Source organism: Anomaloglossus baeobatrachus, chromosome 10 (genome assembly GCF_048569485.1).
Source record: "Anomaloglossus baeobatrachus isolate aAnoBae1 chromosome 10, aAnoBae1.hap1, whole genome shotgun sequence".
In the NCBI taxonomy this organism is placed as follows: Eukaryota; Metazoa; Chordata; class Amphibia; order Anura; family Aromobatidae; genus Anomaloglossus; species Anomaloglossus baeobatrachus.
Window position 1 is genome coordinate 110,509,679 of NC_134362.1, and position 15,403 is coordinate 110,525,081.

Here is a 15,403-nt window from a genome sequence, read left to right on the forward strand (position 1 = left end):
ACAGCGCTTACATTTTTGTAAATATTTTATCTTTTCATGGGACAACAGTGAAGCTATGACACTGGTACAATGTAAAGTAGTCAGTGCACAGCTTGCATAATGGGACATATTTAAAGGAGTTATTCTAATAGGAAGAGTATAGATTTGCTAATCAGTAGGCTAGAGAACTGGGTCAATGACATGAATGGAGTAAATCTTTTTTTACACTTTGCCTGGTAGAGCAGCAGAATTCTATTCTAGTGTTAGTATTTATCTTTCTTATTTGCTTTTCTTTTATGATATTAATATTCATTAATGCGTTGTTTAATTATTACTCCTAATAGAGTCATAGCTGGGAATAATGAGTCAGAAGTGCCTGTCCTAATCATATTAGGTGGATACCTGTTCAATGACACAATAGTCTCACAAGACAAGGCAGGTACCTGAAGGAGGAGTTACCTTTACCTGCCTCATGACTTCCTGGTGGAACACTAGATGGGACTTTGTCTAGCCCCGGCTACATAAGGTGATAAAGATTTCAATGGGCTTGTCCTGAGAATATTGTAGCCAGAAGAGTCCATGCTTTGGAATTGTTGTGACTTTATTGCTTGGACTTTGGTTTTTGACCTTTTCAGAAGTGGTAAGGTTAGAGAGAAGAAGTGCTCACCTAAAAGCACAGGATTCTAGGTACTGATGACTCTGTTCATCTATGGAAATAGGGCTCCTATATTCAGGTAAGTCGGTGACATTTATACGTCTCCTGAGCTTATATCGGAATTGTTAATGGAATGCGGTGTTTTGCTTTATAGAAATATGACTAAAATGAGAATTTGTGTTTCCTATCTTTTCTTTAGCTTGTGTATGCAGATTGATATTAACAAAGTAATCAGCAAAGGGTTGTGTGCAAACAAAAAACGAGGCTGGCTTAGAAAATATAAAATGGACACCCATGCTTTATATACTGTATTCTGCAACTTTTGAGTTTGATAAAAATTGCCTAGAAATTATGTTTTCTATAAAACGGTCCCAGAATAGGGTCTCCTGGTTGGTGGGTAGCATCTAATGCATGTGCAGGATATTCATACCTACATATATACACCAGGTGAGTAACTTTACATTGTACATTTACCTGCTCCCAATGTCTGATGCAGGTAGAGGTAGCTGTTTTCTTATTGTACATAGAATGTTTTTTACTAATGATGAAGAGTTTGTAGTATCTGACCGTGTCCTGCCAGCATGTGAATGACCTGGACAGTAGGATTACTAGAGCAGATGGGCTGTTTGACCCTCGTCTAGAAGTTGCTACCAAAAATATATATTTAATAACTATAGCAAGGAAAGAGAAAAAATTAGCTTGGTCTGTCCCCATTAATTGTAGTTTCGTCTGGACTTGAGATTAGCTGTAATTACTTCGGTGGACTACACAAAGGTGTTATCCAACCACAAGCTCGTATATCATTACTTGGACATCACTTATGTACTAACACTGGCCTTTCCACTACCACTACCCTCGCTCTATAGATCTAACATCACTAAAGGGTACCTGTGGAAGTCAGGAAAAATAAAAGAATGTCTCTCACTTTAACACAGATGCTATTAGCTACTTTTCTATCAAAACGTCTATTTTCTTGTCTGAGATTCCAACCAACGGTTCCAACAGTTGGGTCAGGTTGTGATACCATTACGAAGCCAGGAATTGACTGCCCAATGTGAAGTTGAATATTTGTATGTGCCCATGATGAGTTTTTATTGTGTTTTTGACACTGCATATTTTCACCGCATCAAAACACAGCGTTTTATAGTACAGGTAAGTGGATGGGATTTATAGAAATCTCATGCCCACGGTGCTTCTTCTATGTAAACTGACCTGTGATGCATTTTTCCAATCTGACCCATGTCAATTTTTCTTGGTATACTGAGCCTTCTGTGTGGAATTTCCCCATAGACTTGTATTAGATGCGGAAACTCCACAGGTGAAAGAATAGACATGCGTTTTTAGTGCGTTTCCACATCATACACGCAACAAAAACACATTTAATCTGCACCTAAGAATGTCAATAAAAGGAAGTTTGAAACACAAAGCAGCTTGATTTACATAAATACACACAAAAATACAGTGAAAAATGCAAATAAACTAAGGAACAGAAACAATGCAGAAATTCTGCAGTTTCAAAATCTCACAAATACTTATCATGGGAATGTATATAAAGACATGGTCCTAATGTACAATAACCCTGAGATTAAATGTGAATGTGGTCTACACTCTCAGGATGAAGGGGGCATATAATATCCCAATGGAAGTCTAATCAATAGTTCTAAGGCCTAAAACACACTTCCGCAAAAAAAAGTCCGTATGACACGGTCCGTTTTTCGGGTCCGTGTTCCGTATTTTTGGGGCGTTTCTCCGGTACGTATGGCATCCGTGTGATGGCGTATGCGAGCCGTGTGTACGTGTAAAATGTCCGTGTTTGTGTGTAAAATGCCCGTGTATGTGTACGTGGAATGTCCATGTGGAATGTCCGTTTGTGTGTTGCACAATGTCGTTGATACATGTCGGCTGACAGCAGACAGAGTTGCGCGATGAGAATGAACTCGGGTGAACTTCACCCGACTTCATTGTCATGCCGCGGCTCTGTCTGTGTGCCGCATACTGATTAGCGGTCACCTGTGAAAGATTCACCAGTGACCGCTAATCCCCCGAGTGACTGAAGTGAGCGGCCCTCTCTCATACTTACCGCTCCCCGATCACCAGCGCGGCGAGGAACAGCTGTGCAGAGAATACGCGGCAACAATTACTTTGAATATGCCGGCCGCTCATTAATCAATCTCGTATTCCCTGCTTTCCCCACCCACAGACGGCTGTGATTGGTTGCAGTCAGACACGCCCCCCACGCTGAGTGACAGCTGTCTCACTGCACCCAATCACAGCAGCCGGTGGGCGTGCCTATACTGTGCAGGAAAGTAAATAAATAAATAATTAAAAAAAACAGCGTGCGCTCCCCCCCAATTTTAATACCAGCCAGATAAAGCCATACGGCTGAAGGCTGGTATTCTCAGGATGGGGAGCCCCACGTTATGGGGAGCCCCCCAGCCTAACAATATCAGTCAGCAGCCGCCCAGAATTGCTGCATACATTATATGCGACAGTTCTCGGACTGTACCCGGCTCTTCCCGATTTGCCCTGGTGCGTTGGCAAATCGAGGTAATAAGGAGTTATTGGAAGCCCATAGCTGCTAATAAGTCCTAGATTAATCATGTCAGGCGTCTCCCCAAGATACTTTCCATGATTAATCTGTAAATTACAGTAAATAAACACACACACCCGAACAATCCTTTATTAGAAAAAAAAACACTAACAAATTGCCTTGTTCACCAATTTAATAAGCCCGAAAAAGCCCTCCATGTCCGGCGTACTCCAGGATGCTCCAGCGTCGCTTCCAGCTGTGCTGCATGAAGGTGACCGGAGCTGCAGAAGACACCGCCGCTCCTGTCAGCTCCACGCAGCTAATGAAGGGAATAGCGCGATCAGCTGTATTCAGCGTTGGCCGCGAGTAACCTCAGTGACAGCTCAGCTGATTGCGCGGCTGTCTTCATTAGCTGCGTGGAGCTGACAGGAGCAGCTGTGTCTTCTGCAGCTCCTGTCACCTTCATACAGCACAGCTGGAAGCGACGCTGGACCATCCTGGAGTACGCCGGACATAGAGGGCTTTTTCGGGCTTATTAAATTGGTGAACAAGGCAATTTGTTAGTGTTTTTTTTTTCTAATAAAGGATTGTTCAGGTGTGTGTGTGTTTATTTATTGTAATTTACAGATTAATCATGGAAGGTATCTCGGGGAGACGCCTGACATGATTAATCAAGGACTTATTGGCAGCTATGGGCTGCCAAAAACTCCTTATTACCCCGATTTGCCAACGCACCAGGGCAAATCGGGAAAAGCCGGGTACAGTCCCAGAACTGTCGCATATAATGTATGCGGCAATTCTGGGTGGCTGCTGACTGATATTGTTAGGCTGGGGGGCTCCCCATAACGTGGGGTGTTATGATCCGGAACCATGGAAGACCACCACAAATCATTAACAAAAAGGTGACAAGAGAATTGGCAACTAATCTGGCCGCCATCCCCTTACTAACCATCACAACTAGAAGTAGCCGAGGGGTGAACTAACATCCTGTGCACCGCGAACCCAGCCGGAGAACTAACTATCCTAAAGGTAGGAAAGATGAATAACTCTCTGCCTCAGAAAATAGACAAGAATAGCAAGCCCTCCACATTCAAAGACTGCAGTGATATAGGAAAAACACAATACACAGGTAGATGACAGGATTAGCAAAAGGTGAGGCCCCCGCTGACTAAAATAGGAAAGGACAGGAAAGGGACTGATGGTGGCCAGAGAAAAACCCTGCAAAATACCAACTTCCTGATAGTACAAAAAGGCCCTCAGAACGCTCGATCTGAACTCTGTCCTATACCAGGTGCCCTTGTCATACCAATGAACAGAAAACAAGAATTATAACAAATTCAACAAGCCACAAACACATGAACCCAAAGGAGCTATACTCCACACAGAACTGCAGGGAGTTCCTCAACAATCCACTGAGGGGGAAAATCCCTGGAAGGAAATAAACTGAAACCAACCACAACAAATGACAAACCCAGATAAGCAAAAGAACCAGACAATAAATAAAGAGCAAGCACTTATCTGGAGTAGATATGGTGTAGAGCAGGATTAAGCAGGCTGAAAATACAAAGAACAACTGACATCCGGCAACAGCCTGCAATCAGACCAGGACTTAAATAAGCAGAGAGTTAGCAAAGGAAACACCCACTGCACAACACACCTGGTCTCTGTCCAAACCATTCCTGGCCACCAGAGGGAGCTTCCCAGCAGCTAAAACATAACTAACATTCACAACAGTGGGGCTCCCCATCCTGAGAATACCAGCCTTCAGCCGTATGGCTTTATCTGGCTGGTATTAAAATTGGGGGGGACCGCACGCCGTTTTTTTTAATTATTTATTTATTTATTTTCCTGCAGAGTATAGACACGCCCACCGGCTGCTGTGATTGGGTGCAGTGAGACAGCTGTCACTAAGCGTGGGGGGCGTGTCTGACTGCAACCAATCACAAGCGTCTGTGGGTGGGGAAAGCAGGGAATACGAGATTGATTAATGAGCGGCCGGCATATTCAAAGTAATTGTTGCCGCGTATTCTCTGCACAGCTGTTCCTCGCCGCGCTGGTGATCGGGGAGCGGTATGAGCCGGGGGAAGAAAAAAACCGAGCGCCAATGTAAGTATGACTGAGAACAGCAGAAAAAAAGGTAAGTATACTGACTTTAACCCCTTCAGCCCCCGGGCACTTTCCGTTTTTGCGTTTTTGTTTTTTGCTCCTCTTCTTCCGAGAGGCGTAGCTTTTTTATTTTTCCATCAATCTTGCCATATGAGGGCTTATTTTTTGCGGGACGAGTTGTACTTTTAAATGAAACCTTAAGTTTTACCATATAGTGTACTGGAAAACGGCAAAAAAATTCCAAGTGCAGAAAAATTGCAAAAATAGTGTGATCGTACAATAGTTTTTGGGATATTTTATTCACTGTGTTCACTATATGGTAAAACTCAGGGATCTATGGGATGCCTCAGGTTGGTGTGAGTTTGTAGACACCAAACATGTATAGGTTTCCTTGTATCTAAGGGGTTAAAAAAAATTCACAAGCTTGTCCAAAAAACGTGGCGCACGTTTTGCACCATTTTCCAAAACCCGTAGCGTTCTCATTTTTCAGGATCTGAGGCTCAGTGATGGCTTATTTTTTGCGTCTCGACCTGACGTTTTTAACGGTACCATTTTTGCGCTGATGCTACGTTTTGATCGCCTGTTATTGCATTTTGCGCAAAATTTGTGGCGACCAAAAAACGTAATTTTGGCGTTTGGAATTTTTTTGCCGCTATGCCGTTTACTGATCAGATTCTTTGATTTTATATTTTGATAGAGCGGGCATTTCTGAACGTGGCGATACCAAATATGTGTGTATTTTTTATTTTTTTAACCCTTTATTTTCAATGGGGTGAAAGGGGGGTGATTTGAACTTTTAGGTTTTTTTATTTTTTTTAATTTTTTAAAACTTTTTTTTACTTTTTTTTTATTCTACTAGTCCCCCTAGGGGGCTATAGCGATCAGCAATCCGATCGCTCTGCACTATCTTCAGATCTCAGCTACAGAGCTGAGAACTGCAGATTTGCTGCTTCACTTTCAATGCCGGCTGTATTCCAGCATTGAGAGGAAGTGAGTCATGTTAGCTACAGGCGTTATCACATGACCCTGTGCTACCATGGCAACCGCCGAAAAGTCACGTGATCATGTCACGTGACTTCCGGTGGGGGCGGGGTAAGTGACTGTCATGGTGGCGCCCATATACATATCGCTGTCAAGATTTTGGCAGCGAAATGTAAGGGGTTAATGGCCGCGGGTGGAAGCGATTCCACCCGCGGCTAGCAGGCACACATGTCAGCTGTTGATAACAGCTGATATGTGCGCGGATCGCCGCCGCCTGCCGGCGGCAGGGGGCGGGGCTTACCGGCACACGATCCATGACGTACCCAGTACGTTATGGGTCGTTAAGGGGTTAATTTAAAAAAAATAAAAAATAAGATCGCTAGTGTAAAAACGCACACGCACGAAACGTGCTGAACACGGACATACTCCGTGTGCGGTACGTGCAGGCACGGACCCATAGACTAAAGTGGGCCCGTGCCTGCGTGCCGCCGGCCAAAAACGGACATGTCGTCCGTGTAGAAAAACTCACACACGTACTTACCACACGGTCACACGTTCCGTGTGATTTTACGTGTGTGTGACATCTTCCATTGAATAACATGGGTCTCCGTGTGTACGTGTCTCCGGTACGTGCAAATACGTACCGCACACGTACAAATTAAACGAATGTGTGTTGCGGGTCTAAAGCCAGCTTTACACCTTACAATTAGGTATGCGATCTCGTATGCGATGTGACATGCGCAGGTCGCATATGCGATTGAATGAGATTGCACGTAGGTCGTTCATTTGCTGTCACACGTGCGTTAGTAGTCTATGTTAAATTGATCAATTTTGTGTGCGATCCTTTAGATCATGTGTTCTGTGACGTATGCATTGGGCACCTTTTTTTTTTCTTTATTTATTGACTTGCCAAGCGTGTGTAATGGGTAGGGATGCGTTTTTACTATGTCATCTGCCATTCAGCTCTGCTACATGGCCGCTGACAGCAGACACAGACAGCCATGTAGCAGAGCTGAATGGTAGTTCACAGCAGACACAGACAGAGCCGCACTGTCAGAATGAACTCGGGTGAACCTCACCCGACTTCATTGTCATGCTGCGGCTCTGTCTGTGTCTCGTCCTGATTAGCGGTCACCTGTGAAGGATTCACCGGTGACCGCTAAACTCCTGAGTAACTGAATTGAGCAGCCCTCTCTCATACTCACCGATCCCCGGCGCTGCACGGCATTCACACTGCTCCGGCGGCTTTTACTATTTTGAAAAAGCCGGCCGCCCATTAAACAATCTCGTATTCCCTGCTTTCCCCGCCCACCGGCGCCTATGATTGGTTACAGTGAGACACGCCCCCACGCTGAGTGACAGGTGTCACACTGCACCCAATCACAGCAGCCGGTGGGCGTGTCTATACTGTGTAGTGAAATAAATAATTAAATAATTAAAAAAAACGGCGTGCGGTCCCCCCCAATTTTAAAACCAGCCAGATAAAGCCATACGGCTGAAGGCTGGTATTCTCAGGATGGGGAGCTCCACGTTATGGGGAGCCCCCCAGCCTAACAATATCAGCCAACAGCCGCCCAGAATTGCCGCATACATTAGATGCGACAGTTCTGGGACTGTACCCGGCTCTTCCCGATTTGCCCTGGTGCATTGGCAAATCGGGGTAATAAAGAGTTATTGGCAGCCCATAGCTGCCAATAAGTCCTAGATTAATCATGTCAGGCGTCTATGAGACACCCTCCATGATTAATCTGTAAATTACAGTAAATAAACACACACACGCCCGAAAAAATCCTTTATTAGAAATAAAAAACACACACATATACCCTGGTTAACCACTTTAATCAGCCCCAAAAAGCCCTCCATGTCCGGCGTAATCCAGGATGCTCCAGCGTCGCTTCCAGCGCTGCTGCATGGAGGTGACTGGAGCTGCAGCAGACACAGCCGCTCCGGTCACCTCCACGCAGCTAATGAAGACAGCCGTGCGATCAGCTGAGCTGTCAGTGAGGTTACCCGCGGCCACCGCTGGATCCAGTGACAGCGGGTAACCTCAGTGACAGCTCAGCTGATCGCGCGGCTGTGTTCATTACCTGCGTGGAGGTGACCGGAGCGGCGGTGTCTGCTGCAGCTCCGGTCACCTCCATGCAGCAGCGCTGGATGCGACGCTGGACCATCCTGGAGTACGCCGGACATGGAGGGCTTTTTGGGGCTGATTAAAGTGATGAACCAGGGTATATGTGTGTGTTTTTTATTTCTAATAAAGGATTTTTTCAGGTGTGTGTGTGTTTATTTACTGTAACTTACAGATTAATCATGGAGGGTGTCTCATAGACGCCTGACATGATTAATCTAGGACTTATTGGCAGCTATGGGCTGCCAATAAGTCCTTATTACCCCGATTTGCCAACACACCAGGGCAAATCGGGAAGAGCCGGATACAGCCCCAGAACTGTCGCATATAATGTATGCGGCAATTCTGGGCGGCTGTTGGCTGATATTGTTAGGCTGGGGGGCTCCCCATAACGTGGAGCTCCCCATCCTGAGAATACCAGCCTTCAGCCGTATGGCTTTATCTGGCTGGTTTTAAAATTGGGGGGGACCGCACGCCGTTTTTTTTAATTATTTAATTATTTATTTCACTACACAGTATAGACACGCCCACCGGCTGCTGTGATTGGGTGCAGTGTGACACCTGTCACTCAGCGTGGGGGCGTGTCTCACTGTAACCAATCATAGGCGCCGGTGGGCGGGGAAAGCAGGGAATGCGAGATTGTTTAATGGGTGGCCGGCTTTTTCAAAACAGTAAAAGCCGCCGGAGCAGTGTGAATGCCGTGCAGCGCCGGGGATCGGGGATCGGTGAGTATATGAGAGAGGGGGATAGACTGACATGGACAGAGAGAGAGGGACAGAGATAGTGACCGACTGACAGAGATTAGTGAATGACAGACATTGTGAGGCGCTTCAGAACGCAGCTTTTCAGCTGCGCTCTGAAGCAGAGCTTTTTTAAGCTGCGGTGCAGAGCGCACACCTGCACATATAGCATCAGACACCAAAATCGTATGAGGGATGTCACACGTTACAATTGACTAGGTTCGTGCAACAAAACGTCCAATGTATGAGGAATAAACGACGTGTATGCGATCACTGTATTTTCGGTCAATCTTGATCGCACGTAGGTTTCACACGCAAATACGTCACGAACGATGCAGGATGTGCGTCACTTACAACTTGACCCCGACGACGGATTGAAAGATTTATTGAAGCGTGTAAAGCCAGCTTTACACCTTACAATTAGGTATGCGATCTCGTATGCGATGTGACACGCCCAGGTCGCATATGCGATTGAATGAGATTGCACGTAGGTCGTTCATTTGCTGTCACACGAGCGTTAGTAGTCTATGTTAAATTGATCAATTTTGTGTGCGATCCTTTAGATCATGTGTTCTGTGACGTATGCATTGGGCACCCTTTTTTTTTATTTATTGACTTGCCAAGCGTGTGTGATGTGTAGGGATGCGGTTTTACTATGTCATCTGCCATTCAGCTCTGCTACATGGCCGCTGACAGCAGACACAGACAGCCATGTAGCAGAGCTGAATGGCAGATGACAGCAGACACAGACAGAGCCGCACTGTCAGAATGAACTCGGGTGAACCTCACCCGACTTCATTGTCATGCTGCGGCTCTGTCTGTGTCGCGTCCTGATTAGCGGTCACCTGTGAATGGCTCACCGGTGACCGCTAATCCCCTGAGTAAGTGAATTGAGCAGCCCTCTCTCATATACTCACCGATCCCCGGCGCTGCACGGCATTCACACTGCTCCGGCGGCTTTTACTATTTTGAAAAAGCCGGCCGCCCATTAAACAATCTCGTATTCCCTGCTTTCCCCGCCCACCGGCGCCTATGATTGGTTACAGTGAGACACCCCCCACGCTGAGTGACAGGTGTCACACTGCACCCAATCACAGCAGCCGGTGGGCGTGTCTATACTGTGCAGTGAAATAAATAATTAAATAATTAAAAAAAACGGCGTGCGGTCCCCCCCAATTTTAAAACCAGCCAGATAAAGCCATACGGCTGAAGGCTGGTATTCTCAGGATGGGGAGCTCCACGTTATGGGGAGCTCCCCAGCCTAACAATATCAGCCAACAGCCGCCCAGAATTGCCGCATACATTATATGCGACAGTTCTGGGACTGTACCCGGCTCTTCCCGATTTGCCCTGGTGCGTTGGCAAATCGGGGTAATAAAAAGTTATTGGCAGCCCATAGCTGCCAATAAGTCCTAGATTAATCATGTCAGGCATCTATGAGACACCCTCCATGATTAATCTGTAAATTACAGTAAATAAACACACACACACCCGAAAAAATCCTTTATTAGAAATAAAAAACACAAACATATACCCTGGTTCACCACTTTAATCAGCCCCAAAAAGCCCTCCTTGTCCGGCGTACTCCAGGATGGTCCAGCGTCGCTTCCAGCGCTGCTGCATGGAGGTGACCGGAGCTGCAGAATACACCGCCGCTCCGGTCACCTCCACGCAGCTAATGAAGACAGCCGCGCGATCAGCTGAGCTGTCACTGAGGTTACCCGCGGCCACCGCTGCATCCACCGCTGGATCCAGTGACAGCGGGTAACCTCAGTGACAGCTCAGCTGATCGCCGTTTTAAAATTGGGGGGGACCGCACGCCGTTTTTTTAATTATTTAATTATTTATTTCACTGCACAGTATAGACACGCCCACCGGCTGCTGTGATTGGGTGCAGTGTGACACCTGTCACTCAGCGTGGGGGCGTGTCTCACTGTAACCAATCATAGGCGCCGGTGGGCGGGGAAAGCAGGGAATACGAGATTGTTTAATGGGCGGCCGGCTTTTTCAAAACAGTAAAAGCCGCCGGAGCAGTGTGAATGCCGTGCAGCGCCGGGCCGGGGATCGGGGAACGGTAAGTATGAGAGAGGGGGTAAGAGGGATAGACTGACATGGACAGAGAGAGAGGGACAGAGATAGTGACGGACTGACAGAGATTAGTGCATGACAGACATTGTGAGGCGCTTCAGAACGCAGCTTTTCAGCTGCGCTCTGAAGCAGACCTTTTTTAAGCTGCGGTGCAGAGCGCACACCTGCGCACATAGCATCAGACACCAAAATCGTATGAGGGATGTCACACATTACAATTCACTAGGTTCATACAACAAAACGTCCAATGTATGAGGAATAAACGACGTGTATGCGATCACCGTATTTTCGTTCAATCTTGATTGCACGTAGGTGTCACACGCAAATACGTCACGAACGATGCAGGATTACAACTTGACTCCGACGACGGATTGAAAGATTTATTGAAGCGTATAAAGCAGGCATTAGTGATATCTATAGTGCTGGTTTTGTATTTCTGGAGTTCTTTATTTTTGATTTTTAAACAGCACTTGTCCCCAGATGGGGCTGTATGAGTGACCCATGGTATTGACCATTATAAAGAAAGCAACAAAATACAGTGTATTGAAAGCAAACAAGCCAAAGTACTATAAAAACTGCAAACACAGGAAAAGAGAAGTATGACAAGAAATTTACCGAACGGTTTACCACAATTCTCCTTGTTCTAGGTAGAAAGGTTGGTGCTGTACCATGAAAGTAGTTGGGTAGAAAGGAATCACAGACCTCATCTGCTGCACCAAAAAGGATTGTAATTAATGCTTAGAGATATATTTATGTGAAGACCTAGAAAATAAATCCCATGTGCTGTGAAAGGGAAGTCTGAATACCCATTGGTCACAAACAGTGATCGTTCTGCGTCCCTCCATAAGGCCTCTTTCACACGTCCATGAAAATCACGCACGTTTTTCACGGACATGTCAAAGGTGCGTATTGCCCTCAGTGTGCCGTGTGTATGGCACACGTGTGTTCTCAGTGTGTTATCTGTGATAACACACAGAGAATGGGAACTTTCTACTCACCTGTCCCTGGCGTCGCTGTCCGTGGTGCTGATCTTCGTTCTCCCTTCCTGCCGACTCCCCGCTGCTGTTGCTTCCACCCCCAGTGAAGTGAATATTCAATGAGCATAATGAGCGGTGGTCGGCAGCAAGTGACAACAGCTGCAGAGACAGCAGGGCAGGAGAAGGTGAGTAAAGGTTTTTTTTTTTCTCACAGACATGTCTTTTCTCCGGTGCGTGACACACGGAACACATCAGTGTGGTCCGTTTGCATAACGTGTGTCACGTTTGCATTCCGTGTGACACCCGTGATGCCAGAGAGAAAACTGACATGTTGCCGTGAGAAACACACGGACACACGTAAGTACAGAACGGACACACGTTCCGTGCGAAAATACTTAAGTGTGTCCAAAATCATAGGAATAGAAGGAGGCTGTGGACAAAAAAGCGCAAAATAGGGTCTTACTCCGATATGTGTGGGGTGGGAAAGGGGGAGTAAACTCACTCACCTGATGTAGTTGTGACAGTCACAACTACTATATGTGCATGTACAACAAGATCCACGGCTGCAGCCACCCAGTGGCAGACATCAGAAAGCAATAGAGAAGGGTGTTCAATTGCCGCGCCAACAGATCACTCGTTCAGATGATGAAGACCAATGTCACTTTATTTGCATACAGGTCTACGCGTTTCAGGAGCACCTGCTCCCTTCCTCAGGACCGTCAGGTTAAAAATAACATCAAATCTGTCCCACAGGGATCAGACACATCATAAATAGTGAAAATGACGTCATAGGAACATCCCTCTTCAGAAAAAAACAGGCGGGAAAAGGGTGCCAAGTTGTCAGCTATGACGTTTACATAGACACAATAGAAAAAACATCAAACACATAATGTCAAAAAACACCTCTCTAAATTGTGAATCACTCAAAATACATGTTGCATGAAAAACAGGATATGTGTAAAAAATGAAATCCATGACGATAATAAATAAAACGTGTATATGCATAACATGTCCACATAATATGAAAAGATGAACATGAGGTAAAACAGTGTAGAACCCGAAGAGGTACGGGCGCATAGAACCATCAAGTGCATGTTGTGCTCAAACAGAGAAGGAAGATCGTCAGCATAAGTCTCTGTCGCCACTACAGGGGAATGAAACCCAGGTCAGAACCGATGTGGATTGAGACTCCAGTAGGAGCAAGTGTAGTTAAGTGTGTAAAACATGGGATCATAGAAACCCCGACAGCAATAGCTTATGGGCAAAGACCCATGACAGCAGTGTATTATAGGGCAAGAGCGTGGGAAAGAAACAGTCTGAGCATGCGCCCAGGATAAGTATCTGGAACCGACACGTCAAACAAGTTCAAGACCGTGGGAACCAATCTACAGCGCATGCGAGGCAGCCGAAAATTAAAGCAGATGCCAAGATGTGTAGATAAAGGAGAGGGGAAGGATCCCAGGGACACCAACGTGTATATGCATAACATGTCCACATAATATGAAAAGATGAACATGAGGTAAACCAGTGTAGAACCCGAAGAGGTAAGGGCGCATAGAACCATCAAGTGCATGTTGTGCTCAAACAGAGAAGGAAGATCGTCAGCATAAGTCTCTGTCACCACTACAGGGGAATGAAACTCAGGTCAGAACCGATGTGGATTGAGACTCCAGTAGGAGCAAGTGTAGTTAAGTGTGTAAAACATGGGATCATAGAAACCCCGACAACAATAGCTCATGGGCAAAGACCCATGACAGCAGTGTATTATAGGGCAAGAGCGTGGGAAAGAAACAGTCTGAGCATGCGCCCTGGATAAGTATCTGGAACCGACAGGTCAAACAAGTTCAGGACCGTGGGAACCAATCTACAGCGCATGCGAGGCAGCCGAAAATTAAAGCAGATGCCAAGATGTGTAGATAAAGGAGAGGGGAAGGATCCCAGGGACACCTCAGGTTCTCCATCTGCTGGTCATCAGTGCCCTGTATATATTTGAGTCATCATTCATTTATTAAATCAGAGGTTTTTGCTTATTAGCACTAATTTGCGATTTGAGGGTGATACTAACTGTATATGGACAACATACGTCACATGATTTGTGACGACACACCCCTATTGCAAGATGATTGGATGGGATAGCTTGTGTGATATATAACAGTGAGGTCTGCCAAACCGGACATGACCTTGTTGATTGACGTCTCCCATATCCAATCATTTTCTATGCGTTCCACATTGGAGCGCGGAAGTTTGTTAGTCACATGACTATATGTGATGTTCGACGCCAGCAATTGTAGCATGAACTGAATATTATGCAGGGAGTCTGCCCTGTATGTTGGCGACATGCCCCCTGTGCAGGGCGTTGAGATGGGAAAGCTTTGGTTGGTTATAATATTGTAATCGCTAAACCGGATGTGACCTCATTGATTGATGTTTCCCCCATCCAATGGTTTCTCATGCGTTCCAGACTGGAGCGCAGGAGTCTGCTGGTCACATGACCGGAAGTGATCTCAGACGCCGGCAGTGTAAGCACGAACGGAGTATTATGCAGGGTGGTTTCCCTGCACAGCTGAAGGTAATAATCATTAATAAATGGGTATATAGCGATCTCAGGCATTAATGTCCATGCACCACCTTATACTTGGACACATAGCCTGTATCTTTGATCCCTGCCACTGCAGGTTGATCAGTTTCTTGAACCCTGCCACTGCAGGCTGTTCAATTGGTTCTTTAATCTCCCCTGAAGAACTCTTCTCACTTAGAGGGAAACGCGTTGGGAGAACGCTTCTTTGTTTGGTTGTGGGGCAGACAGCTCACTTGGGCGCTGCCCTTGTCAGGGCGGAAGCATTGGCACAGGGCACGACAGGGTTTATATCTTACCATCTCCCAATGCTTTACCCTGGTTTTTTCCGCTTCTGATCAACCCTGGATCGGTGTGTCCTTTTGTCCCTGGAGAACGTCTGGGTGAGACCACTTCAATTTATAGCCATTTGGCAATTTTACTGCACTTTTGTAATATTGACAATTTTTATCTGGATTATTAAAAGTTAAGTTTTAGTCCCTGCTATTATCTTGTATATATTGGACTATTGGGCATTATCTACCTGGTTGCAGGTTACTGCTGTTATACGGAAGGATCCCAGGGACACCAACAATACAAAGAACAGAAGTGATATAAAGAAGTGAAGAATTGGAGAAAAAGGGGGAACAGAAGAACACCAAAAC

At 45.9% G+C, this 15,403-nt stretch overlaps 1 protein-coding gene across 2 annotated transcripts in view; it reads left to right on the forward strand.

The window, feature by feature from the left end:
- The first annotated feature begins 456 nt into the window (after positions 1-456).
- Positions 457-15,403, forward strand: part of PRRG4 (proline rich and Gla domain 4) — a 193,656-nt gene continuing 178,709 nt past the window's right edge. For both annotated transcript variants that reach the window (XM_075325596.1, XM_075325597.1), the window contains exon 1: positions 457-713. In XM_075325596.1, coding sequence (XP_075181711.1) covers positions 673-713 — 41 coding nt within the window. In that variant the 5' untranslated portion in view covers positions 457-672. The remainder of the gene's footprint in view (positions 714-15,403) is intronic.